The 26,594-nt window shown below is 43.6% G+C and overlaps 1 protein-coding gene across 1 annotated transcript in view; it reads right to left on the bottom strand.

Annotated features, from left to right (window-relative positions):
- LOC144143343 (nose resistant to fluoxetine protein 6-like) overlaps positions 1-26,236 on the bottom strand; it is a 40,104-nt gene extending 13,868 nt beyond the window's left edge. The window contains exons 1-7 of the mRNA XM_077675110.1: positions 26,191-26,236; positions 24,336-24,429; positions 20,005-20,097; positions 15,889-16,057; positions 10,518-10,597; positions 8,766-8,855; positions 2,496-2,631 (exon numbers count right to left, since the gene is read on the bottom strand). Of these exons, the coding sequence (XP_077531236.1) occupies positions 2,496-2,631; positions 8,766-8,855; positions 10,518-10,597; positions 15,889-16,057; positions 20,005-20,097; positions 24,336-24,429; positions 26,191-26,236 (708 nt within the window). The remainder of the gene's footprint in view (positions 1-2,495; positions 2,632-8,765; positions 8,856-10,517; positions 10,598-15,888; positions 16,058-20,004; positions 20,098-24,335; positions 24,430-26,190) is intronic.
- Between the last annotated feature and the right edge of the window lie 358 nt (positions 26,237-26,594).

Below are 26,594 nucleotides of genomic sequence, written 5' to 3' on the forward strand. Positions count from 1 at the left end.
TTACCGTTCAGTCGTGCAATTGCAAAAAATTTAACATACCGACTAGGTATTCTGAGCTAATATTCTTAGAAAATCGACCGTAAATATACGTTCTGCCCCTCAAAGCAAATATTTATTTCCGCCTCTCCAGACCCTATACGGCCGGCGGTGATAGCAGTATACTGATTTGAAGATTTGGAACAAGCTTTCTTTTAGAGTCGTGTTGTCTTCAATCAAAATGCTTCCAAAGCCGTGGCCTATTTCAAGTTTTTTTTTCCGGTCCTTAAATTGCATTTTTTTTCTTGGTACAGTTTGTTGATTATATTTTTGTATTGTGGCGCAACCGATAATCTTGTATTATACCCTTAGCTTTTTCATTTTTTTGCTTTCTCTTCAAATATCTTAAACGTTTTCTTATGGTCAAGACTCAACTCCTGATTCTGAATCTTTCTGGTTCAAGGTTTGCCTCACCTTTTATGATGTGCCACTCACAGGCTGCATTTACCTTTATAACGTTTCGCCTTCAAGTTTTGTATGTGTGTGGATACTCCTCTACGTCAATTTTTATATTTTGAATTGTTCAATGACTAGCCGTAGACTAAGTACCCAGACGTTGTTGTTCGCTTTTCGAACCTGTGAAAGCTTCAAAATAAATAATTTCAATTTCAGTTTCGAGAAAATCCTGCAGTTTTGTTATAGTTCAAGACTTGCGATACTTATTTCAACCTTCGCTTTTTGACCTGTTGGAAGTCTACAATGCTAGGGATGACTTTTCATGCACTGCTCGCCACGAAGACGAAGTCCTCTTCGATGCATATGGCGACAAATACTAGCACAGCCACTGTGGGAAATAAACAATTATACTGAATGTGACTATGTGTCTTTCAATGCTCGCTCACAACAGATTCTCATTAAACTCTTACGTGTGAGTGCAAGCTTTTCGTAATTTTGTTTTGATTTTCAACTGAAAAACGAAACTTTTAGTAGAGGATGGCCTCAAAATAATTCAGGGGCTCAAATAAACTGCCGAATACTAGACAGAACAACTCAAAGGCTTTTATATGTTAACATTAAATGATACCTTGCATGATAATAAATTATATAATTAAATTGATTAAAACATATTATGATACCTTCTTTTGGTTGACAAAGACCATTAAAACTAAATTAGATAACAACTTTGAATCACAGCACGCATATCTTACAGAATCGATCCCCTGGATTCTGACATTTAATAATGTAAAATTAATCAACTAACGACAACCGGTGTTCTATGGCAGCGCTGTTATTATGAGTCTTTTAGCAGTCCCACACACGTGTTGTTTTTTTTTTGTTGACACATGTCTTTTCGTGTATAGTGAGATAAACATCTTCCCACAAACACACCCTGTCTTTGGAAAAAAGTCCTATGCCAAGCTGCTAAACAGGCATCTTGCTGCCAGGCCAAACACTAATTTAGAAAGCAGGACACGAACTATTAAGTATACAATATATACTGGTTATTTAAACAGGAGTAACCAAAATATAATTTCAGCACAAAATTCTTATGAATTTAAAAAAAAAACCTGGCTTATATTGTGTGCAAAAAGAATATGCGACGCGTAGCCAAATTACGAAGCAATTGCGGAAACTAAATCGTATTGCATTGTGTCCTATATTTCTAACCGCGTAACACAGGGCACTTCCGGTATCTCACTAAAACACTATAATTATTATGCGCATGTTTTTTTATTGGTCTGCAGTTTTAGTTTGAGCAACATTGCTGAACCTATATATGTATTACTATTTCAAAGATTTTTTGCTTACTGGAAGGTTTTGTGGCGTGTTTAAACTCGATATTGCTGGGGCTCTTTTCAGGCGTTTTATCGGAAGTATCCAGAAAATGTTACAGGCAAAATATTATATTGCAATTGTTCCACATTTCTCTCCCGAAGAGGACGACTTCAAGTAAGTTTTTAATTCATCCTTCAATTTGTTTTTCTTCTCATCCTGGCCAATTCAGAAGTTCTTCATGCCTAGCCACCACCAATGCCTTTTACAGTGGTTGTGCTATCAGATGATAACTGCGACAGCACCATTATGGGCAGTTACACTATTATCTAGCCATGACTGGCACACGTTTTCTTCTCCCCGTAAAAGAATACCTGGAGTGAAAGGAGTGTGGTTGCGCACAGGAGCGGGAGTGGGTATGGCAAACACGAAACAGAGCTGCCAAAGAACGTGTAGCCGCCTCGGTTGCCGCCCGGGTGTCACCTCATTGAACGAGAGCAAATATTTTATGCATGAAGAACTAGTCCGATTGGAGTGTTCACGGAACCCAGTAACGACAATATCGTAGTTCACATAGGAACCCCCCCCCCCCCCTTAGCACAACCAACCGTAGCAAAGCTTTGCTGATGTTCATTTTGTCGCATTGGAAGGTCTCCTAACTGGCTTTACAACATCACAATTAAAATTTAAAAGAAAACAGAGTTGCAAGCTATTTTTAAAAAACATAATATGGTTTTTTAACTCACCTTTTTTGGGGGGCCCAATGTCTGGTGACCTTTGCTGAGAACCAGACCCATAAGCATACCAAGAAGAAAGGGGCTGATGCGGAAGTACGGCTTGTTGTACACATCCCTAATATAGTCGAAGTCATTGTCAACAAACCTGTGATTAGGCGAATAAATTGGTGACTTTAAGCCACTTTTTTTCACCAACGTGGAGGCGAAATGTATTCAAACAAGCGAAAAATACAGCTTAAGGATTAGCTTGGCATTGCGTTCACGGTCGGACGGCTATTTTGCCCATTGCTGGAGCTATTTTGAAAGTTGCTTTTGTAATTACGTTTATTCATTACCTCAGGAGTTTTCGACAATAATAGAGGACAATATTGTAATCAGAGGCCAGGCTGCCATAAAAACTAAAAGCCGACATTAGCGAAATTTCGCCCCAATCAACAGTGGGAGCGTGAGAAAAATCATTGAAGCTTGGTGATTTCAAATCAACATTTATTCAAATGACCGTAACAAACGTTTCAGAAATGGTGTTATTCAACATAAACACGTATTTCCAACTTTTTAATAACGAAGCCTCTCCGCATTGTTTTGGAAATAAACGAATAATATTCGATTTTTACATAAATTGCCCGCAGGGGGGGGGGGAGCCTAAACGGTACTTTGGGCAACGGTGTACGGCCTTTCAAAAATATCCAGAATACAACCCGAGTTTACTTTTAAAGCATGTAAAAATTGAAAGCGTACTTTTTTTGTAGACAAAAGCTTTTTTGATAACAATTCTTCATTGGGTGCTCCTAAGCCACATGGCCATCCGTTTATTAAACGTTTGCAACGAATACCAGTATCATTAATCAAGAAAATGCTCGCGGATCGTGAAGAAGAAGAGAACCATTGAAGTCTCCTTTTTTTTGATTAACTTGTGTCGACACGTCCTACTGAACAAATTTAAAAAGATGCAGCTGCAGTGCTGTACAGTGCACATGGTTGATTGCCGGCGTGGTTCTCACTTAAGAAAATTGTTCAAGAACAGTAGGGTGGTTTCGACGTGATTTGAGATGAGACGCTTCCTTCTAATTTTGGTGCCAAAATATTTTATTTGCGCTTGTTTGGAGTCGATCTAGCTTTTTTGTAGTAGCTACCGGATATTTTTCGTTTCACTGTGACACGATTGTCTAGGACCCACAGTACGTTTACTGCTTTTATGATCGGCTGATCGAATCACAGAGGTCTTGTGGCGTCAATGTTTGGTTCTCGAGCGGTCTCTCTCGGCTAGCTCTGCAAGACCGCATTTCAGCGTGTCCCCTAACCCAGCACAGGGACTCCTGCTGTAAGAATGCACCAAGAAATTATGTGTTGCTTCCAGTCCCAAGTCTTCCTTGTCAAAGGCGAGATTCACAAAGTTTTCCCGATTTTCATACTGGGATGCCTCACCGACCAGGAAATTATGTAATATTATTACGTCGTCTTTTTTTTGCGTGAGTTCGCGCAGGAAATACCGTGTAAAAGAATACACCGCGGCGTTGTCGTGCTTCACAAAGTCCGATACGACAACGTAGAAAACACAAAAGCAAGTGTTTTAACCAGGTTTGTGATGATCGCTTCCAACGTCGGCAACAATGGCGTGAATCTTAGCTTACAAATGGCAGGCGTTCTAGAGGAAACACTGTGACACGTTTTGCACAATGAAGTTATAATTTTCCGTTAAATTGCAATAACGCAATTGCCTCACTGGGCGCAGCAGTACCTTTCAAACTTCGGAGACAATTGGACGGTGATTTGCTAACTTAATGGTGCCCTTAAACATTTTACATAATTTCAACGAGCTCATCCACCAGCACCCGGAAAGTTGAAAGCATTGCCATTAAGACAATTTTCACCGTGCACCCACTGCGTGTGCGTAATTTCATCCCATTCGGGGTGTGATTTTGAAAGACATTCTTGTGCCATGCAAGGACAGGACATCGGGAACGGCTGTTGGGCATGGAGTTTCGATTTCTAAGACTGCAGATGGCCAATCCATGATAGGTGAAGCAGTCTCCTGCATTCTCAGGCCTGTAACATCAGCTTTACATTCTGGTGGCACTCACACACGCAAAAACAGAATATGTACCAGCCGATCTAGCAAGTAAACACGAAGGAGGCCGTAGATATGTGCAGGTTTGAAACGACGCTTGCAGAAATGGGTTTCATTGGTTTCACTATACGAAAGCTCCTTTTGGGTTCAGTAAAAGCAAGCGCTTTTGGTTTCGCCTCACGACGTCTTTTTTTCCCTAGATTGCAGTACGATATATGGTCATCTTGGGAGAAGTTTATGATACACACTTTTTCTGGCCGTAATGAATGATTTGTTCCCTGATTGGGATTTTCTAGGAACCCAATGGAATCGTCTAGCCGCGTTTCGGGTGGTACCAGTTTTTCCCCCGCAATTAAAGTACTGATACACTTGAGAGATTGTTCATGATTGTGCGAATAAACAAGAATTTCTAGCCGTAGATATGTGCAGGTTGGAAACGACGCTTGCAGAAATGGGTTTCATTGGTTTCACTATACGAAAGCTCCTTTTGGGTTCAGTAAAAGCAAGCGCTTTTGGTTTCCCCTCACGACGTCTTTTTTTCCCTAGAATGCAGTACGATATATGGTCATCTTGGGAGAAGTTTATGATACACACTTTTTCTGGCCGTTAATGAATGATTTGTTCCCTAATTGGGATTTTCTAGGAACCCAATGGAATCGTCTAGCCGCGTTTCGGGTGGTACCAGTTTTTCCCCCGCAATTAAAGTACTGATACACTTGAGAGATTGTTCATGGTTGTGCGAATAAACAAGAATTTCTAGGTTTGTTCCACGAATATGCATTGCGGTATTTATTTCGAAGGCTTGACAGCAGCATCTTGTAATGCTCTTCCAGTCTTCCGCATCACCATTTTTTTTATTAGAGGCACAATAATCTGAGTGTTCACACTTCATCTACCCTGCTTTTTAGAAGTTTTCTTGATTCAGACGCAACAATGGGAGATGCGCTCGCTAGGCGCTTCATTCTCTTTGGAACATCATACGCTGGAATGTGGAACGTGTCAGCAACTTCAGGCAATGCCATTTGTTCTGTTTCTTCAGGTGGTATTCCAGCCCCCTTTTTTCAATTTGGTACAATGGATGTAACAGTTGGGATGCAATCAAGCCCACAGAAACCAAGTTCAAGGACTTCATTTTCTGCGCAAGCCTGTTGGTAATAAACGTTAGTCGATGACGTGGACATTCGTGGTTTCCAAGTGGATTCGTGTACAGATTTGAGGCTGTGTGTGTAGGGTACATGGAGAAGCACACATACTAATGGTGCGCAGATTGTTAGTAATGGTCGAATTCGAACTTCTGGCTGATCAGGAATTACACCTTGTTGGTAAGGCGGCAGGTCACTGTAGTGCTTGAACTAGTCACTTCGTCTGTGGTATCAACGATGGCAGCTACCAGGATGAAATGAACAATCAGATAGGGAATTGACGACACTGCAACACTAAGTCAAGCGGTTGTTTCATGAAATGTGCAGCTGCCAGCGGAAGAGAGTTTTGTACGATATTCTATGGCACAAATGTATTTGCTCATTGCTCATAGAACTCATGTTACATGCTTACACAGCTCTATAGTGAGGCTTCACTTTTTAACGAAGCGTTATATGGTTCCGTTTTCCTATATAGTTTAAGCCAAGGGAAGTCACGTTGACAAAGAATCGCACGCACTCGGTTCAGTGCTGTGTGTATCGCTACGTACCTCCCAATAAAATTTAGATATAACAAAAGAAGATTCTGAAACTAGCTCCTAATGTGGTGCTCTCATTAGGACGAGTTTATTGACTAGTAATAAATAGTTCACAGTCAATTATTCACCCCCACGAAATGCCCTTCGGCTGCGAATACATGACCGTCCATGGAGGGTCTATGTTTAAAGAAAACAGCTGTAACTAATACTTAATCAAAGCTATTCGAAAACATATGATAAGGCAATTCGACATTAAAGGGATGCTATCAATACACTGAGTTAAATTTACTTTTAATTATTACGCAGTTTGCAGAGAAGTTGTAAATATTGTGGGATTCCAGTGTGCTCTTAGTACATGGACACTTGCAGCGGGAAAACAAGGGCCTTGTGTATGTCGGCTGGAATATAAATGCTACTTTGAAGTTTTATTTAGCAAGGGAATTAGAAGTACCCTCAAGCGCCAATTCTCCCCATGGACCGCGCGCAGCTTCGCTCATGCTCTCCTAGACAGAGTGAGATGACACTAAATTGGTCCAAGTTTTCCGAGTTGCAAAGCCGAATTCGAAAACGTAACAGAAGGTCAATTGTGGCATTTTTCCATTATAACCAAATATTGGAGAGCTAAAGAGATATCGCAAATTTGCAGCAATAAAACTCTGCAGTTTGACAGGCGCCAGGGAAGTGCAACCAAGCCATGCAGCCTAACACAGTGTTCACAAAAGCTTTGATGGGGCATTGGCAAATCCTCTAGTTTGACTAAATATTTTAAATAATATTACCTTTCCGTACCAGCAGAAATGTTACCACTTTTACTATCTGCAATGATACCTGAGAAGTGTCTTTGCTGTTTCTAACACAGCGCACAAGAGAAAGCATAAACTGGTGTGGCGGAGACAACCCATCTGCTAATACGGCGGTTTTCACGCCCTAGTACCAGATGGCTTTCGATTTTAATACTTTTAAACTAGTCAGAACCTCCCGCCGCCGGCACAGAGCAGACAACACTGGAAGGTGTCGAGGTGGGCAATGGTCGCACCCCTGGTGGGTGCCAGGGAGCCGGATGTGAAGACTCCTTTTCAAAAAATGCTTTCTCCGCAAACACAAAAATTATTTTTTCACTTACTATACGATTTTAAAATAACAATATGCCACCCTTTTGTGTTTTTTAGCGACCGTGAAAGGTTGCCCATATGGCCGTTTTGGCCCGCTTTAGAGGCACCTTCTTGTAAATTTCGAATATAATTCATTATTACCAAAAACATTGGGAGACACATTGTGATTTTAAAAACCCGATAAAAGTTCACATTTCAGAGAATCCGTACGAAAATATTTGTTGCGGTCGTTTGATGAAAAGGTGACCTAAAACTCGCCAAACTTCTACTATTTGACTCATATTTCCGCCGTTCATGCGGGTAGAAGATCGCCTATGTCGGCGTTTATTTTTAGGGCCGCGTATCCTCTGACTAAATATATTTACCTACTCGCACAGCCTTCGCTAACCGGTAATTACTCCATAGATAAAAAGTTTAAAAGCTATCACTTTTTATTCAATTTTCCACTCCTTTGAGGCCACTGTAAGAAAAAAAAAATTGTTTCGCCAAAAATACGTTACCGAGTAACACTTCCCGACTCCCAATCAGTAAAATAAATTTTTGAAGCATATCCTGAAGATTGAAAAATACCAAGTCTCCTTAGGCATTGAATCGCCCATGTGTGAGCTGCAGCTGCTAAGTGCCACAATTAACGAAATCTGAAAAGAATAGGATTCAACGAACAAATGCTGGGGCACAGCCGGCGGGTAATAATAACGAGGGAACGTATACCGTTAGCAAACTGGAAAAGAATCAGGTGGCGTGACAGACCACATAAGGAGGGTCTGTGGGGGTAACAGTCACCGACTAGAAACAGGATTTTTTCGACCAGAGAAGACAATTACCACCATGGTGTTACTGACAATATTAAAAAACTGAAGCCAACGAATAGATTTCGACATAAAAGGAGGGGCGTTATGTGTTGCTGGTCTGCTTGAGCGATCCTTTAACAGAACGATGGTTATGAGGAAGAGCGTTTATAGCAATTCCAGTTTATGCCAATGACGAAGATTTTCGCACATTAGAAGAGGCGGTCCGGATTATTGACACCGCGCGCCGAAGAAAATGCGGTAAATTACGGAATTCTAGTAAAGAAATATTTGGTTGCCCTGTCTGAAATTTAGTTGGATCTTTACGCTGTCCTGAAGCATAAAAATATGTTATTTTATGTGACACCTTTGCGAAGAATGTGTGAAAATTAGGAAGAACAGAACTACCCCGAGCGAAAACATATCCTGCACATTTCGCTTTAGTATGGTTCTCTTTCGATAAAAGTGTTTTCTGCATTACGGCTGCTGCAAAATTGTACAAATATATTAGTGTCTCTTGATCGTTGCCCTCATGTCTACCCACAGTAAGTCCATAACCAAGAAAGAGAAGAATATTTCCGCTACATATTATTTGTGCCGCTCTAGGTGTCAATAAGTACAACGAAAACGAACCTCATCTCCATCAGGCAGGAGTACGTTGCTGAGAGCGATATAGAGGCGATAGAAAGGACGCCGATTATTGCCACACCAAGTCGAGGCTTTCTGGAAAGCAAGAAAAAAGAGAAAGCCTAAATAGTAAAAGCTGATAACACAGTAGTTTTCCAAGCAATTTGCGTTAAAGTGACTGAGAATTACCAACTCAAACACAGGCTAGTGCTCTTATATTTTTATAAGTTCTTTGAAGGACCATTAATTACAGCTATATAGATGTAATCATAATTTAAATACGGTCATCACTGACGGTTATGAGTGAAATACTCCCGTAAGCGAGCTTTAATATGGCCTGGTCACTTACAAGACTCGGGGGGAGGGTGTAGCAGCGCACACCAGTGGACGAAAAAAGGGCACGGCTTCATTTGTACAATTCCCTCTTTTTTCGCCCCCTTCGCTGCTCTGTTTCAGCGAATTGTTCTCGTACATATAAACCACAACATTTTTATTTCTACATCTGCTAATATTATTACACTATTTTTACCTATTCGCGAATATATTTGTCTCTCTCTCTATGCCTGACTATGCATCGGAGAACTACTATCAGTGTACATGCTATGCCGCCTTACGAGAAGATTTACATCCCACGTATCTTTTTTGTTTTATGCTTTCTTATTAGGAGATTGGGTAAAATTAGACATAGTGTTTGGCCAAGCCAACTACATAACAGGTTGCAAGGGTGGCCCACATTGCTGTTTTAAAAGCGTTGCTTAAATGCAGAGTGTGGGTTTCTGTTACTCAAACTTCCACATCACACTACTAGCAATTGGACTACACACGCCGTTTGCACACAGCAGTCGCAGACTAAAAAATCTTTTTGTGTCTACGCATGGTAAGAAGACGCACTTTGTCGTGTGCAAGGTTTTGACAAGAAACAGCAGCTTCTGTTTATACATCCGAGGCTGTGCGGTTGCAACTGTCCTGAACTTCTGGTTTGAAAACGGGAGCTGATACATGCAGCTTCAATTACAATGAGCTCTCCATCTACTGAGGATCGGTTGGTAGCTTTTCACAAAGAGCGCGTCCGTATACCGGGTTGTCTGGGTGTGGTTTAGGATATGTCCGGCAACAGACCTCCACTGGGAGATTTAGGATTAACTTCCACCGTTTGGTCTAATTAAGGAAACATTACCGTTGCGACTATCGCATGGCAATTACCGTTGCAATCAATGTTCACCAACCTTTGAGTAGGGTTGACAGCGTTTAACTATAAACAACAACCATTAGCCTACCGCCGGGTTGTCCAATACCAACTTTGCTTCTTTTTTCGCCTACCATCAGCCTTTGCGCAAACCATTTTACAGAGGAATCTACGGAAATATACGGAAATAAATATGACTTTATCGACTAGGATTTACAAACCGCCTTTAGAAAAAATTCGCTGCACATGCAGATTAGGTAGCTTTGTAAAATTGTTGCATAGATCGGTGGGTTGGGCCCCTATCTATTGCAATTTTAGAATGACTTCCATTAGTCTCGGCGTTGGTTACATTGTGGCTCTTCTGAACACTACTGACAATACTCAGGAAGCAATTCTTCAATTTTTTTTAACACTTCTTATCAGTTGCAGAGCTTTTATCATATTTGGAGCAGTCCATCTTACTGTACCGCAACCACCGACTGGCGTTGACGTTCTAGTATAGTGAATTCCAATCAAAATTTATGCAAGCGACGAAAGGCAAACACGTTGTAAGTGATGTTTGGGATACCTACTTGTATAGGGCATATAGAATTGGTGGCGATATTAGGTATATCTGGAAGTCGGCAGCTGAGTACCACGTGTGTCCAAGGCACTGTAATACGAGTGCGAGAACGAACATTTTATTAAAGTTTGTAGTTATCATTGACTTGGTAAAATACAAAGTGTGTCGTAAGGAAGATGTTTGGTATTCTGTTTTCAAGCCCTCGCTCTCACATAACCGTCAAGCAGAAACCTCAAATCTTCGCAATGATAATGCAACATTCAGCTAAGTTACGACATTCCTAAGGAATTCAAGGCTCTCTTTTTTGAAAAAGCTACAAGCATAATAAAACAAACCTAACAGAACCATGCGCGTTAAAACACCTTAGATTTAAAAAAACAGCTCCCACGCACTGCGGCTAGAACAACCTAATTACCATTGTTCTCATTTTCTACTCCTGTTACAATCACTTTATCGTGTCTTCAGTTTGACGTTAAGAATAATTTCTTTTTCGATATGTATTTTCCTGTGACAGTGCTTAAAACGTTTAGTAACCTAAATAGACGTACGCCCTTGGAATCTCTTTTGCTTTTTTTTAATTTGTCATTTAGGTTCTTTTCTTCAGTAATTACTTTGCACGTCCCGACATCGAGTCGGCTGTTTGGGATGATGATCAATGTGCAGTTCTGGTGGGTTTGCCTAATTAGCTTTGAGTCCCCTCAGCACAGTGAACGCGTTTTGTGCTTTTTTATACCTTGTCAAGATATTGCAAAAGTATATGGTAAAGATATGTACGTCATGGCATGCGTCTTCGCGTTTACAATTCCACGTAGTACTGACCCAGGCAGCGCAGAACTGTTCGGCCTAAAACAGGCCGGTGTACTTTGGCCGGTGATTTTCTGTCCGGCCGTTTTCCGGCAGCCATGTTCGGCCCATGTCCAAATGTGGGCCTTTTGGCCGTATATGGCCGTACTCCCACGGCTGTCCAACGGCCAGTGTCCGTCGGCCAGTCGACCGGCTTCGGTCATACGGCCAGATTCCAGCCGTAGGGCTCCGGCCATTCCAAAGCCACCCGCGTACGGTCGAAGTACGGCTGCCGGAGGACAGCCGAGATGCGGTCGTCGGACTCCAGCCGGACTACAGCTACCGGAAATACGGCCGTGCTACGGGCATTGGAGTTCAGCCACAGTACGTTAACCGTACTGAGGCCGGTCAGTGGATGTCGCGCAAGAAGATGACTCATCGCGCAGTGCGGAAGCAGCACAACCCAGCATTTTGGGTCCAATGCAGTCACATCAAAGTGAGCTCGCGCTGAACCACCAGCCGTCAAGCTTTTAGCGCAGCCTTGCTTAATTACCAGGCTCAGTTGACAGCAAAATTCATTTATTAAACAGTGCTCACAAATTGTCGTTCCTTTAATTGCTGTGCCTCATTTACTGCCGAACACAGAAAGTATTCAGTTCTTTGTAGAGCTTGAATAGATGTATTGTCCAGGTCCTGATATCCTCTGTGGGGCGGCTTCCCTGTAATAAACGGGGAAAGAGGAGGGGGGGGGGGAGCGGCGGAGGGCGCATACTTTATATGGGTTGAATTTCAGAGAGATAAATTGCGCCGCTTTTAGCCAATTTCTTTTAGGGCAATATTCCGGAACACTTTCATGCTATGACTACATAAACTATTTTTATAACAGTTGCTTTACCAATTTTGATGTATATAAAACCGGCGCGAATGCCTTTACGAAGCGTTCTGGTTCTCAACAAAACACTCAGGAGCATTTATATAACTCCTTCACAAAAAAGTATGTCCAGTTTTTGCCCATTTTTCTTGCAAAGACATTTTCTACTCGATCAACTTTTCTGATGATCTTGCGCAGGGCTGATCCTAAGAAGGAGCGAACAGGTACTTTCATTTTCAATCTATTTTAATGTTGTTTTCATGAGTATACGTCCACACCACTTAATAGTCCAAAAGAGCTTAATTTTCTTCTAATGTCATACTACGTTCAAAAAAGTCTAGACGCGTTGCGAATGACACCCTGCTTCAGGTGGCTGCAGTTGTATCCCTTTGTGTTCACGCAAGGAAAGGCGTAAAATTAGAGTTACATAATTTGTTTCAAACCAATAACATAGCAATGGTAGCATGCATACAGGAAACCTTGCATACTGCAAGGAATAGGGCAATAAATATTTTTTTTTGTCAAGGTTGAATGCGTAGGGTTCTCAACCCGTTGGAGGCAAACTTGCGCCTCTGGAAGTTTATTTATTTATTTATTTATTTATTTATTTATTTATTATTTGTTTATTTATTTATTTTATTTATTTATTTATTTATTCATTGTTTTATTTATTTATTTATTTATTTGATGCCTGCTTGCCTTTGCATGCATTACAGAAGGGAGATACATAACACTAAGCATTAAATATGAGACAAAATAACAAAATAATTCGACAAAGCGCGCTGAAAATCGTCAATATAAACAGTTAATGCAATCATGCGTGGAAGATAATTGAACTGCAGTATTGATGTAAAATAAAATCAATCGCGCAAGGCGTCACCTTTAAAGGAAAGTTAATAATTTGCTTTAAGCTAGCGGTACCACTTTGCGATATGTAGAATGGCGCTTGGACATACTTCTTTCTCCCCTTCTACTCCAGTTTTCGAATGATAGATATTACGAAAAAAGTTCAACCTGTGGTTTCGTCTGTGATCTTTCATGTCCTGCCAGTTCAGTTTACTTTTACTTTCTCTCATGCTAAGTTGAGCTGCCAATTACCTAACACGAATCGCACTGACATATTCTGTATGTTTTCGAGCGTATCAACCAGCTCTTTGGTGTAGGGATCCACGAAAACACATGCGTACTCCAAGATTGAGCGCACATGAGTGAAATACGGTTGTTCTTTTCAGTTAGATGGAGGTTCACTGAAATTTCGCCTCAGAAAGCCAAAAACATATGCAGCCGTAACTGTTATGGTGTGAACCTGCCTATTTAACCTCTAACCACTCCCTAAATAAACTCCTAGGTATTTATATTCCTCGGCCGTTGTCACAGCAGAAAAATTTACGGTATACGTATTCAATTGGAATGAAAGTTTTCTTGTAAAGGTGCTGTTAACACACTGTTTAACATCCAAAAACTTTTCTGAATCAGCACACCAGGATGTTATTAAAATCGAATAAGGCTGCAGGTATACGGAATCACGTTTATTCGCTATAGTCCGGTAAACTGCACAGTACTTTTGAACAAAGCTATAGGGCCAATAGTAATAACAATACAAAAACCGATTCATTCAGTTCATAGGATGAAATGTACTACGCAGAAGGTGATATAGAACACCATCATTTGCTTTTTTGCAGTCCAAGAATATACAGTCAACCATTTTAAGCTTATCTATTGCAAGAGCCAAATCGTGCGTGAACTCAACAATCTGCATTGAGCACAAAAATCCCGACAAAATCCGTGTTTGCTAGGATGCTTGCGATTATGTTTAACCAAATGAGTCATCCCAAGAGTAGCTAAGCTCACCTTCAAACATCGGAACTAAATTAACAGCTAGGCTTCGTCAGTGACAAGGCTCTGTTGTTATCGCAAATTTAAAATAATTTTTTTTCTGAATAGGCAGTCGTAAAATCCCATAATGTAACATAGTGCCGGGGGTGAAGTTGATCCTACCAATGCACGAGCGAGTCTCTGCTACGTTTATCACCAACAACATAGTGCAACGTTGCTTGTCGCAGTTTAATTGTAAGCAGAATAACTTGCGCTTTTGCTCGCACTTGCCTTTCTTTGGTGGGGAGTCCTTGACATGGTGGCGGTTTAGCTCCTGCGTGGTGGCCGCTTGCTCGACGCCCTTGAAGGCCAGTTATTTTGGTGAACCATCTCCATCTCGGATCGGACATCTCTGCCGGGTCGATGTCTCCAGTGCTCTCCGTTTCTTGAGGGGGCGAATAGCCTCGAGCTGATACGTCGACGAAGCCGGCGGCAGAGACGTGGTAGCGGCGATGACTGGCGAGGCTTAGCTCACCCGTCGGTGTGGCACAGTCTGCTTGTGGCAATAAATGACATTTGGATGGCCTAAAAGGTTACCTGCTAATGTCCAGTGAGTCCTTGCACCTTGCCCGTTCACCGAGAACACTCATTACTGTTTGAAAAACGATGTTCGTTCATTTAAAACGTAGAAACACGGAGCGGATGAAAAACGCGTCCCCGTCGTTCGGCTCCCTAACGGCTTTTTCTCCCCCCAGGAAAAAACCGGTCGGTCTCCTTCCAAACACGTCTGTGCATGAATTCTCGGCACCCAGGCGCGAGCCGTTGTTCGGCTGTATGCCGTTTGCCGAAAAAATGACGTATAACCAGATACATTACGTAGGCCGGTCTCCTCTTGAACACCGGTTGCCAAATATTCTGTGGCCATTCGCTTGCCGTAATTCGGCCGAGGACAGCTAACCGCATGAAAAACGTATATTCTGGGGCCGTACGTCGGCCGGTATCCTTCCTAACACAGGTTGCCCGAAGAAAACGAATATTCTACCGCCGGACGCGCGGTTCACCGTTGAAACAACGAATGCACGGCAGCCGCGCTCCGGCCGGTCTCCTTTCGAACACCAACTGCCGCAAGAATACGCATATTCTGTGGCCGGTGGCTTGCCGTGCTTCGGCCGATTACCGCTTCCCGAAGAAAAAACGGATGCCCTAAGGCCGTACTTCGGCCGTTCTCTTTCTCAACATCGGCAGCCGTCAGAGAACTGAATATCTGGCAGCCGGTTAGCTGCCGTTGTGCGTCCGGACACAGGCGGACGGAAAAATGCCGAAGCGCTGGTTGCCGAATGTTGGCCGTTCAACGCATGATCAGTGGCTGCCAGAACCTGGATGCTGGCCGGACATGCCAGAAAGCGGCCATAGACGGGCCGGTCTTGGGGCACACTTTCTGTGCCACCTGGGGAGGTTCTACTGATGAAAAGAAAAGCAGCGTTTTAATGTTTCGAGGGAGCCCTGCAAGTATTTTTTGCAGAACAATGCGCTCGTTACCCCGAGAAAAGACCATTTATGTTTTTTGTGCTAACGCTTAACGTAAACAGAGAAGCAGAATGCACGGAACTCTATTTCCACATTTACTCCAAAGTTTATGTATTTTAAAATCGTGCATTCAAACTCCAGAAGACACCCGGCTCTTCGTCTGCGTTACTGCTCCGTGCACACCAATGCACATCTTTCGATCCTTCGAAACCTGAATTCCGAACACCACACTATTCCTTGTATCAGTTTGTGTACATAAATGAATTTTTTGCACATGATGTTGAGGACCTAGTGGCCAATATCATAAAAGGTTAAAATATTTTTGCATAGCATCGAAAACAGGGGCTGGGTAACACATTTCAATAAATGCTTTATTATATCTCACCTCGTGGTCAAGAAGAACGAAGTTCTGAACATATAGGAAATATGTCCACCAGCTGATGCGACAGTTGGTCTCGTACCTCGCAAAAAAACCGGCCCAACGAGGTCCATCGCCGAAGTGACGTGCCAGGAAGGCACATATCGCTACCACGGTCATCACCGTAGGCACAGTCCTTGTAGGTACATGACAACAGGACGAAAGTCAGAATTAACGTCGCAGAAACTTATATAAAAGCTGAATGTTGAAATATTGTCATGGGTGGAACAGTTACCTTGTCAGAAGAGACAATAACGAGGTGTTTATTTGCCCAAACAGCTATTGCTAATGCAAAAAAAGACTACCATGTTAACCGAACGAACCGCGATCAGCGTTCTCCTATTGTCTTCAGTACCAGATCTATGACAATCGAGGATTACTTATTGTATTCCTGGCGGAACAGATGCGTTGCAACGGCCATAACGGAGGGCTCTACCATTACTCGCCCTTTTAACAGGCACCGTCTGGATGCCGCGGGGGAAAATAAACAAAAATGTGGCGTTGCTCGTGTGGCAGCTCGCATGTTAGCGTTCGTAATATGGCTTAGCCATAAAACCGAGACGATTTCCGACTTCGGGGTTCGAGAAGATGAGCGCACTCCGCCAGGTATTGCTTCGTCGTTAAGGTCTCCGACGTGGTTCCGCACTTTGATCGAACCGAAGTACCGCTTCAAAGAGATTTTCGCTGAGACCTCGGCGGCCAACTGCCGTCCACAGCCAAACTCTTTCGTCGGGTCGGAAGGACACTGCCCATCGACGAATATTGTAACGGTGAGCGTCGACACCTTGTTAGTCTTGTACCCGGGTCATGGCCGGTTGTTGAGCTACTTCCAGTCTCCGGGAGATGAGTTGCGCTTCCTCGTGGGTGCTGTCAATGGGTGTGTGAAGCAGCACCGCGTGCAGTATCGTAGTAACCGGTCCACTGTGCACCAGGTGAAAGAGGGAGAACACCGTTGTATCGTGTACACCCGTGTTATAAGCGAACTACACGAAGAGAAGAACTTCGTATCTTTTTCGATGCTCGACATCGACTTGCATAGTGATCACGTCGGTGATGGTTTTGTTAAGACGTCCTGTGAGGCCATTTGTCTATGGATGGTAGGCCATGGTTGGGTGGGGCGTGGTGTTGATCATTCGCATGATATGCTGCGGAAAATTAGATCTGAAAGCGGAACCATGATCGGTAATCCGAACGTTTAGAGCACCGTGTCGCAATATGAGAGACTGGATAAACCATTCAGGAACTTCAGCAGTGGTTGCAGAAAGGCGGGCTTTCGGTTTCGTGTATCGGGTCAAATAGTCGTTGGCTTTTAAGATCCTCCGATTGTGAGCATTGGATTTAGGAAACGGACCGAGTATATGCATGCCCAGTGGTTGAAATGCCGTGTTGCCCAATTTTTGCACCTCTAGCATCCCGGTGTGTTTTCGTGTAGTGGCAGACGGTCTTAAAAAGATGGGGCCAATATTACTTTAAGTAAATTTTGGTAGCGTTAGGCTGCATCCAATGTGCCCAGCGGGTCGGTCATCATTACAGGCTTGGATGATCTCGTCGTGTAAATTATCTGGTAGGACAAGCAGATAAGAACCGTTGTTTGTGTTGAAGTTCTTTTCCTATACGACGTTATTTCGGGCACAGAATGTGGATAATTGATGGGAGAGAGATTGACGAATAAAGGCGTCTTGTCCTTCAAGAAGCGTGAACAATGGTTCCAGTTCAGAATCACGTCGTGTTCCTGAGGTCATATCTGAGACCTACAGTGCACAAAGGAAGGCTGCATCGCCATCGCTTTTATCCTCGGAGGGTTTTTCAACGTGCGCTCTGTGCAGACAGTCGGCGTGAGTGTGCTCGTGAGCTCATTTATGGGTAATGTCAAACCCCTGGAGGCGGAGGCTCCACCGTGCGAGTCATCCTGCAGGGTTCCACAGATTATCAAGGTAGCATAGAAAGTGGTTGTCGTTAAGCACGTCAAACAGGCGTTCATATAGGTGGGGTCAAAACTTAGTAATGGCCCAAACTACTGCGGGACGTTCCTTTTCAGCAGCTGAGTAATTGTGTTTGGGTTTGCTAAGGGCACGACTGGCGTGCCTTCGCGTACATCGCCATCCTGTCGTTGAATGAGCACAGTGCCCATACCCTGGGCACTGGCATTGGTATAAATTTCTGTTTCGGCGTCTGGATCAACGTGGTCAAGGGCTGGAGTTGTCAGCAGAGATTGTTTCCGTTTCTCGAAGGCTCCTTGCTGGTAATCCGTTCATTGAAAGGGAACGTCGCCTTTGGGGAGATAAATGAGTGGTGCGGCTATGTGTGACACACTAGGCACAAAGCGCCGGAATTAAGCGCCCAAGCCCCTAAACCGTAGTGATGGCTTTGTAAATGCAGAGCATTTCAGTAACTCACGATGTCACCCGCGTTGACGTCCGTAGTCCGCACCGTCGTTGTTCGCAGCCCTCCCTACTATATAAAAAGAAATACTGTCCGGCGCGCGATTTCGATCCCTCGACCCTGCGGGCGGAATGCAATGTACATGGTGCTCTACCCACTGCGCCACAAAGCCGACACAGAATGGGACGCTACGAACGCGCCTTATATCCTTGACTCATTCAAATTACTGCTGACCAGCGCTCTCTCGTCAGCAGTTACCACAAGTGCAACAACATTAACGTAACGCAAACTACTTAACGTCGTGCGCCCCGGAAATGCTCTACATTTGATCGTGCCCCTCGCGAGCGGGGATGTTTCACTGAGTCTTCTCTCGGTCGCGGAACCCGTGGCGCCATCTGGCGGAGGCGCGGCACAACTCGTAGCACTTTGAAAAGATGCGGCGCCAGCCAGCTGTGTGTGTGCGTGCCGCACTTGTACAAATGGCGAGTGCATTGGCTGTCCACAGAGCAAAGCATTCGTGCAAGTAAGCCGTTCCAGTCAGTCAGTCAGTCAGTCAGTCAGTCAGTCAGTCAGTCAGTCAGTTAGTTAGTTAAGAACTCCGTAAGCATATGCGTTTCTTGTTTTTTGTCTGATGGTGTAAAACTGTTGTAGTGGATGAAACCTAAAGTTCCTGAAGATGAGCCGATCCACGCTCCCCGGGTGGTTGTGGGCTGCTTGTAATCATGGCCTGCCGAGACTCGCCGACGCATGCCGCTGTCGACGACGATGAAACGTCGATGGCACGTGAAACGTGCTCGTGTCGTGCCGGCCCAGGAAGACACCGCAACACTTTCGCTCTAGGAGCCCTTAAAGGGGAAGCGTGCTCCTCTTGAGCCGGCCCAGGAAGACACTGGCAACACTGTCGCTCCAGGAGCCAATGAAGGGTCAGACACCACCGAGCGTTCAGCAAGCCGAGCATGCCCACTGGGGGCGTGCACGGCGCACCAATAATAACAAGGAAGGGACATGACCCCGACTATGAGACGCTTCACATCTTAAAACCCCAGTTCCAACCAGTACGAAATCTGTGAAAACACCGGACTCACGGTTCTATTTTTGCGGCTCCAAGAGATACGGAAGTTTGCATAAGAATGGGATCGCCTTCACCAAATAAATTCTTATGTTCGCACAAGAGAATCTGAAGCTGAACGTCACCGGTGGAAGGCTACCTTTCCTGGGCCTTGTTTAGTGAAGGCGGGGTAACCTGCCCGCGTTTGGCCATGGCGTCTTACATCCGTGGGTCCGTTCACTCGTTTATGCGAGGCCGCCGGCGGGTCTTGAAACCTTCTCCTTTACGTGCGTACGGGGTAAGCACAAAAGAGGAAGCAACACGGTGCTTCTTAAATCTGCCGAGTGCGAGCGCTTGACCTAGTTTCATTCACCCAGGGGATTTTATTGCGGGGAAGAAACTGCGCTAACCGCGCGAAGGGCATTTCAATACGTAGCATCGAAGAAGAACTGGGGCCGCCATCCTTTGGTTCATAATATGCCGCTAACGTTTCCCTCGCTGTCAGATTCATTCTGATTGCTATAGTTATTCTTGCCCCGTGCCCCGCCCCTCACTTCCCCCTCACCGCCCCCCCCCCTAATGACGCGCGATATACACAACACTGTTGAAAAGCATCGACCTAAAACAGGTCCGTGTTGAAATGGCTTTGTTACCTGAGGTAGCGATGTACATAGAACAGAAACCAGTTTTTCTTCCCTCCACTTTTTTGGAGCTGCTTTATTGTAGAATAAGCGAGAACCAGTCCCCTGAAGAGGCAACAAAAGGCATAAAGTTAGTGCTTTTGGTTGCGAAGTATCATTGAAGCGAGGATGTTCAAAACCCTATAAGTGGTTCAAACTCTCTTCATTCGGCATTAAACCTTGCTCTTTTTGTCGACCGTTTCAAAGAACAGCGTCTCTTATACCACCCGTAAATAAAACGATACAGTGTATTTTAGCACTGAATCGAGGTGAATTCGCTAAAGGTCTACAGACAAACATATAAAGAACGTGTAAAAGTATAACCAACATGTTTACAAATAACAAATCAATATAAACTTTTATTTGAACGGTTGGACAGGGCGAATCACTGGTGTTTTGACCACAGAACAAACTTATAAAGAAGGTTATCAAAGTAAAATCCCTCAATAATAAATATTAATTAATTAAGAATAAAATATTTCTTAAACAGTTTAACAGGGCGAATGACTGTTATTTTCACCTTGGTGTTAGGATTCAGTGTTTGGGAATATTTCAGAATTGGGAATTCAGAATTGGGAATTCAATGTTTGGGAACCTGCAAGAAGCTGCCGCGAAATGTGCAATTTGGAAATTCCTCTCGCAGTACGCCGATGCATTTTGTGCAGCCCACACATTTATCAAGTGGGTAGGAACCCTGTTGACGAAATAATAATGTATTGATGATCGTAATATTTTCCTTTTTAGGTAGCTATGTGAACGTTAACACGTACTGTGATGTGGGAATAAATATAAAACTTCTCCATCGGCTTTGTAACTGTTTGTGGCTGTAGACTTCTGCTACTACCACGGAGAACGCCGGCAATAGTCTGCCAGGCACATTGGAGGTTTGTTTTCTGACATAGCAAACCTGAGGGAACAAAAATTCGTCACAGGGAAACGACAAATTGGCGTTTATCTTGTGGCACCTCTCTTTTTTTGCCCATGCCTTACTCAGTAACATTTGGTGCGAGCAATAAAACAATGGGTTGGAAACTACCCTACTCGGTAGTTAAATGAGAATCACAGTAGAACAAAACCGTTTTTATATTAACAAACAAATGGCGACGGCTCAACATGAGATGTTTTTTTTCGGTCAAATTTTTGATGGAAGGTCTTCGCGCAGAAAATAATGGATCTAGCTACCCTGGATTCGGTATGCAGCATAAGATTAAACTTTCGTTCCGCACCCACGGCTAAAAAATTTCTGGTTTGTGAGTCCCCAGTTACTATTTTTGCGGTATTTAATTTGATAAATCCACAAAAACAATCTTTGAATTTACCAGGTAGTTTGTGCTCCGCGCTTTTTTACGACATAGACTGCCCGAATTTCTACTTTCGTTTTTACGTACGCACTTGCGAATGGCTGCCCCACACCGATAGGATAATAGAAAAAAAATTCAGGCCAATCCGCCATGTGAATGCGGTTGGAAAGCAAAGCTGTAAATGGCACCCACAACGATTACCCATGCGACGTCACCTAAATTTACTGACGTCGCTCTACAAATAGTGAAACCAGAGAGAAGTGAAATGCACTTCACCACACCCGTTGTTACATCAAATAGATATTCTTGGTAAGTTATAAATCAATGCATGATGTATGAACGGTGGTTGGTTGACTTGTATTGGTGTAGCAGATAAATGGGAACTTTGTTTACAAAAAAAAGGACGCTCAAAGCCTGTGTTAGAGGATCTCACTTCTCCGTTTCTTCCGTCGCGGACCGAGGCGACGAGATTGGCGGCATAGATGGAAGGAGGCGCAAGATGAGCAGGAAGAAATGCTTCTATTCGAATTTCTGAACGGCCCAGAGTGCGGCCCAGGAGAGTGGTTCAATCTCCACAGTGCGCGGCGCCTGTCCACCAGCTGAAGCTGGGTAGGCGGAGAGGGGCTGGGCAGCAGCATCTCACATTGGTATTGTTGGGTAGTTGACGCAACGAGAGGAGGGTGCTCAGGGCTAAAGTCGCTCACCCCGCGTATGGGGTGGAGTGTTCCTACTTCTGAGTAAAATTTACGTTCAGCGTCGTAGCGATTCAAGTGAATTAAGGGACGACACGTCGGGTGTGGGAAGGAGCCGGATTGTATGAGCCTAGGGTAGTTGGTTGTTCTATGGAAACGGGAGGGTAACGCGAAGGTAGGGTCTGTCTCTGAAGGCGATAATGCGGGGCTATGTCCATGACCTTGACGAGCGGGTGCCTCTCCTCGTGCAGCTTCAAAGCCTTGGAGGGGAGGGGGGGGTAAAAGCGCAGGCTTATTGGTGGCGTGTTCGGTGCCCTCCATTGAAGCGTGAGCGGGTGTCCAGATAAGCTGAATGGAACCGTTTGGAGAGTGTTTTTCTAGCACACGCCATGCAGGTCTGGAGACCCAACCCGACTGGTAATTTTGGTAGGCTTGGGGAAGCGGTGACTACATCCCGAACACCTGGTTCAGTGAGAGCCAAGGCGATGGCTGCCTCTTTTGCTGCCGTCACGTCTTTGGTCTTGAGTGAGGCCCACGCAAGGAGGTTAGTTCTAGAGGTAGCCACGATGATGGCGTACTGCTACTCTCGATGTTGGGAAGCGTCTGTGCAGACGACTTCATGATCGCCACCGAGGATGGGTTCGAGCGCTTGAGCCCGTCCTTGTCGGCGACCCCCGCCGTGTGAGAGGTTCAAATTTTTAAGCAAAGGGAGAATCTTTATTTCTTGTCGCCAAGAGTGCGGGAGTACATCAAGCGGAGGTACATTCTGTGTTGGCCATCAAGGAGTATTTGAATGTGTTCCTTGATGTGTCGTTTGGTGTGAGGGCGGACGACAAGGAGCTGTGATTTCTTGCGTGAACACTGGAGGCCACAGGATTTAGGACATTGGCGTACTAGAAAGGAGATGACATGCGTTGGTGTGAGAAGCAAAAACGCCCGTGTGTACGAGATTTCGGCGCACGTTAAAAATCCCCAGGTGGTCAAAATTAATCAGGAGCCCTCCACTACGGCGCGCCTCATCGCCTGCGCTGCTTCGGCGCGTTAACACACTACAACCAACCAAGCGTTGCTGTGAGCGTCCATTTTTGTAATTTCTAGCACACCTGCAAGGCTCGTGCAGGGCCGCTAGACGTGCTGTGGGCGGAGCGCAAAGCGGCACGAGAGGTCGCGTGAAGCTATCACGTAGCATTCAGCGATAATGCAGTGGGTAAACACGTATATGCGCTCGGTGAGTACTGTAGCAAAATCTCACATCTTAATAGGTAAGACAACGGGCTCTCGCTTTGGTACTCTATTAGTTCCAGGTTCCATTCCTGGTGGCGCCCGAAAATTCTTTTATTTGTTCGCGGGAGTTCTCTGTTGACACCAACGGTCGCGAAAGAACCCATGGGGGTAGAGGTAAAAAGCTTTTGAATAAAATTGCATGAGAGTAGCATACATTGAGTGTCAGATGAATAAAGGGAATACCAAAAATCAATTTACAGAGTAGGGCGTAAATACAGCACAATTACAGTGTTAAGGGAGTCCCCGTGTTCTGGATTCTATTGCAAGTTACTGAAGCCTATATGAGAGCATCTGTGAATCAATGACCGGAGAACAAAACGCGGGTAAATAAATACTAAAACACGTGGCATAAAGTGGGAGACACGGAACCGAAAAACAATTTTAACAAACACACAAAAATGTGCAAAACCACAAGTAGTACAGATTCGACAAGACCGGAAACGGATGCTTTAGGAAAAGTAATCGGTAGGTCTTCTCAATGTGAAAGTATTCCACCAAGACTCTAAGATTCTGCCTTGTTTCTACCTGCGTGGTATTCCGTGCTTACAAGGCTTTATGCATCTGTAGCCTTTTTACGTTTCCTACTCATCTGTGTGAAGTAAAGCAGAGATGCTTCTTTGTGTAAAAGAATGTGAGGTGAAATTTGTGTTTGTTTTTTGGTGCAACCAAACCAAACGCTCTCCTCTGAGAGTTCCTGTATTTGAGAAACATTGCGAAGATGATAATTAACCAATAAGCATTAAATTCTTTACCCTGAAGTCACCGAAGAATTTCTTAAATATACATTTATGGTGAATGGTTAAACTGTAAAACTTGCCAGCGTTTATCAATTTCCGTTTTTACTTTGTGCATGTCTTTACAGATATATAATTAAACGGGATATTGTACGCTTTATGTAAAGTTAGTTTTTTTTTATCATAACAACGTATTTGGAATTTCTGCTTCGAACAGAATTTAGAGGCTGCAATGAGGTGTTTACGGAAGGTATATAGAGGCGGTTAGAAAGTCAAAATATTTTGCAACTTACCCCATAAAGAAAAAAATGTCTATCGCCAGTACCCCTTGAAAGGTAAATTGTGTGAAGAAGTTCATTGCGTTCGGATCTTCCAATACAAAGTCACCTAAAAATGCACAATGATCTCAGCTTTTAAAAAGAACAAAGATATGGAGACCCTTACAAAATACTTGTCACAAATTATGTAACACAAATGTCACAATTCTGTCACTTGCTCATAATAGTTTGCCTAAACAAGCCGTTACCGTGTAAAATACCTACGGGTTTAGATAACGTCTGATCACACCTGGGGATATCATAACGGACTATAACCAGCAAAGCTTCTCAACGACTGCAATTCCCTATGCGCAATCCGCATTCAGGTACCACCTTCACAAAGCTTCTGGCATGTCAAACACAAGTTCGATCACAGATAGCATGTGCAGCATTAATAGAACACCCTTCAGTGGCATCTCGCAAATAATCTTGAAGCACTCGAAAATGAAGCTGCCTGATACATTCTCAGAAAGTACGGACGAAGACCAAGCATAACAAAAAATTGTTTTCTTTTGGCTGGTAATAAATCAGGAGAGCTAAATTTTACCGTCACCGAAGACTATTCTTCTGCTACGTGCAATCTCTGGGAAAACTCCTGGCCTTTGAAAAAAGCCAACCCGGATCACCGCAATTGAAGCTGCATCCTACCATGCCTATAATTTACACAATGTTCTGCACGAACGACCTTTGCACTAAAAGCCTAAGTGAACTAAGGCCGCAGCAAAAAGATAACCAGGTTCTCTCCTATGAAGCGCCAACACATCTTGTAAGACCGGGACGCGCGAGCGGCTGTAGAACAAAGTGTGCTTTTTACGAACGTTCGCAGTATTTTTATCAAACGGGATGCTTTAACATTGGTCAAGGACACTTGTAGCGCTGACATCAACGTACTAAGTGAAACGAGTTTGCACCGAAAAGTTCTCAATCACGAAAGTCCACACCAAAGTCGTTTGTTTTCTACTGATGTCACCGCACGGAAGCGTGAGGCGGAGGCGTTTTGAAGGCTATCTTCAAAAAGTTTTCATCAGGTCGTATTCATATAATAGTAACCTCCAGGTTGTGTGTGCCTTCAATTAAAAGGGGGCCGAAAGTTCACAATTTCTTCCTGCTATCGCCCCCCTACAGAACTGTCTGTTTTTGTAAATGAGTTACACGATATAATAAGGTAGGTTACTACCTTCGAAAAAAAATCACAAATATAGCCCTAACGTTACAAATTATAATTCTGGCTTGTAAAGCTCATACTATTAAAACTTTAAAATGATACAATTGCTAAAACTGTCTAACAAAAAAAAATAATCAAACTGCGCAAAATATGCATGTTACGCGAACAGCCATAGCTACAAAATGGTAGGTGCGATTCATACACAACTTCGCACAAACGCGATGAGGACAATAACAATAGCCTCCACAAATATCACGTATTACAGCTAAGTTGCGTGATCACAAAAAGAGTGAAAAATTTGATATCGGGCACGTGTGGTTTTTTATACCTGGCCATATTATAAAAATTTGTCAACATTGTTTAGTCATTCTGTTTCATTCTATAGCTCTATATATAAAGAAACAGCACGCAAGTTTTCACAAGAAAATAATTGCCAGAAGCAAAGTTACCACTGTTCGCGTAAGTGATGGATGCAAAAAAATGAAGTTTTTAGAAAAATTGTTTTCAAGGTTTGGTCCTATTGTACGTATAATCAAAAACAGTCAATGCACATAAAATCCGCCAGGCTTATAGCTTGCTCTCTACTTCTAACAGGCATGATATACTGCTGATCTAGCGGAAGCGCACATATTTATGTGCCTGTTTTGTGCCTTACAGTTGACTCACATGCGGCCTTCCTCATTGGGTGAGAGTCAGTGGTCAGGCACGCCATCCTCCAACTGTAACTGTAACTACAGACAATAAAGTACTATAACTGTTGTATTGCAGGGGCAGAACTAAATCCTTGAACCTGAGTCGGAACACGAAAAATCACGGATAACCAGACACAAACGCAAGGCAACGCAAATGTGCTCTACGTGAACAAGAGGATGCTACCCACTGCCCTTTAGGGGAACGTTTGAAATAAATCGAATGTACAATATCCCGGCTAATGTGTCCAAAAGCTTAGAATGTACCTTTATAAATTAGCATTACCTAACGTCCGTACGAAGAAAGATTTATAACGATAGGACAGATGCTGCGGAATCGGAAACCTTCAGTTTCGGTTTCGGGCGCGTGTCGGGGTTGTT

This window comes from Haemaphysalis longicornis, unplaced genomic scaffold, assembly GCF_048455015.1.
Source record: "Haemaphysalis longicornis isolate Haplotype H1 unplaced genomic scaffold, Haemaphysalis longicornis Haplotype H1 scaffold_6, whole genome shotgun sequence".
NCBI lineage: Eukaryota > Metazoa > Arthropoda > Arachnida > Ixodida > Ixodidae > Haemaphysalis > Haemaphysalis longicornis.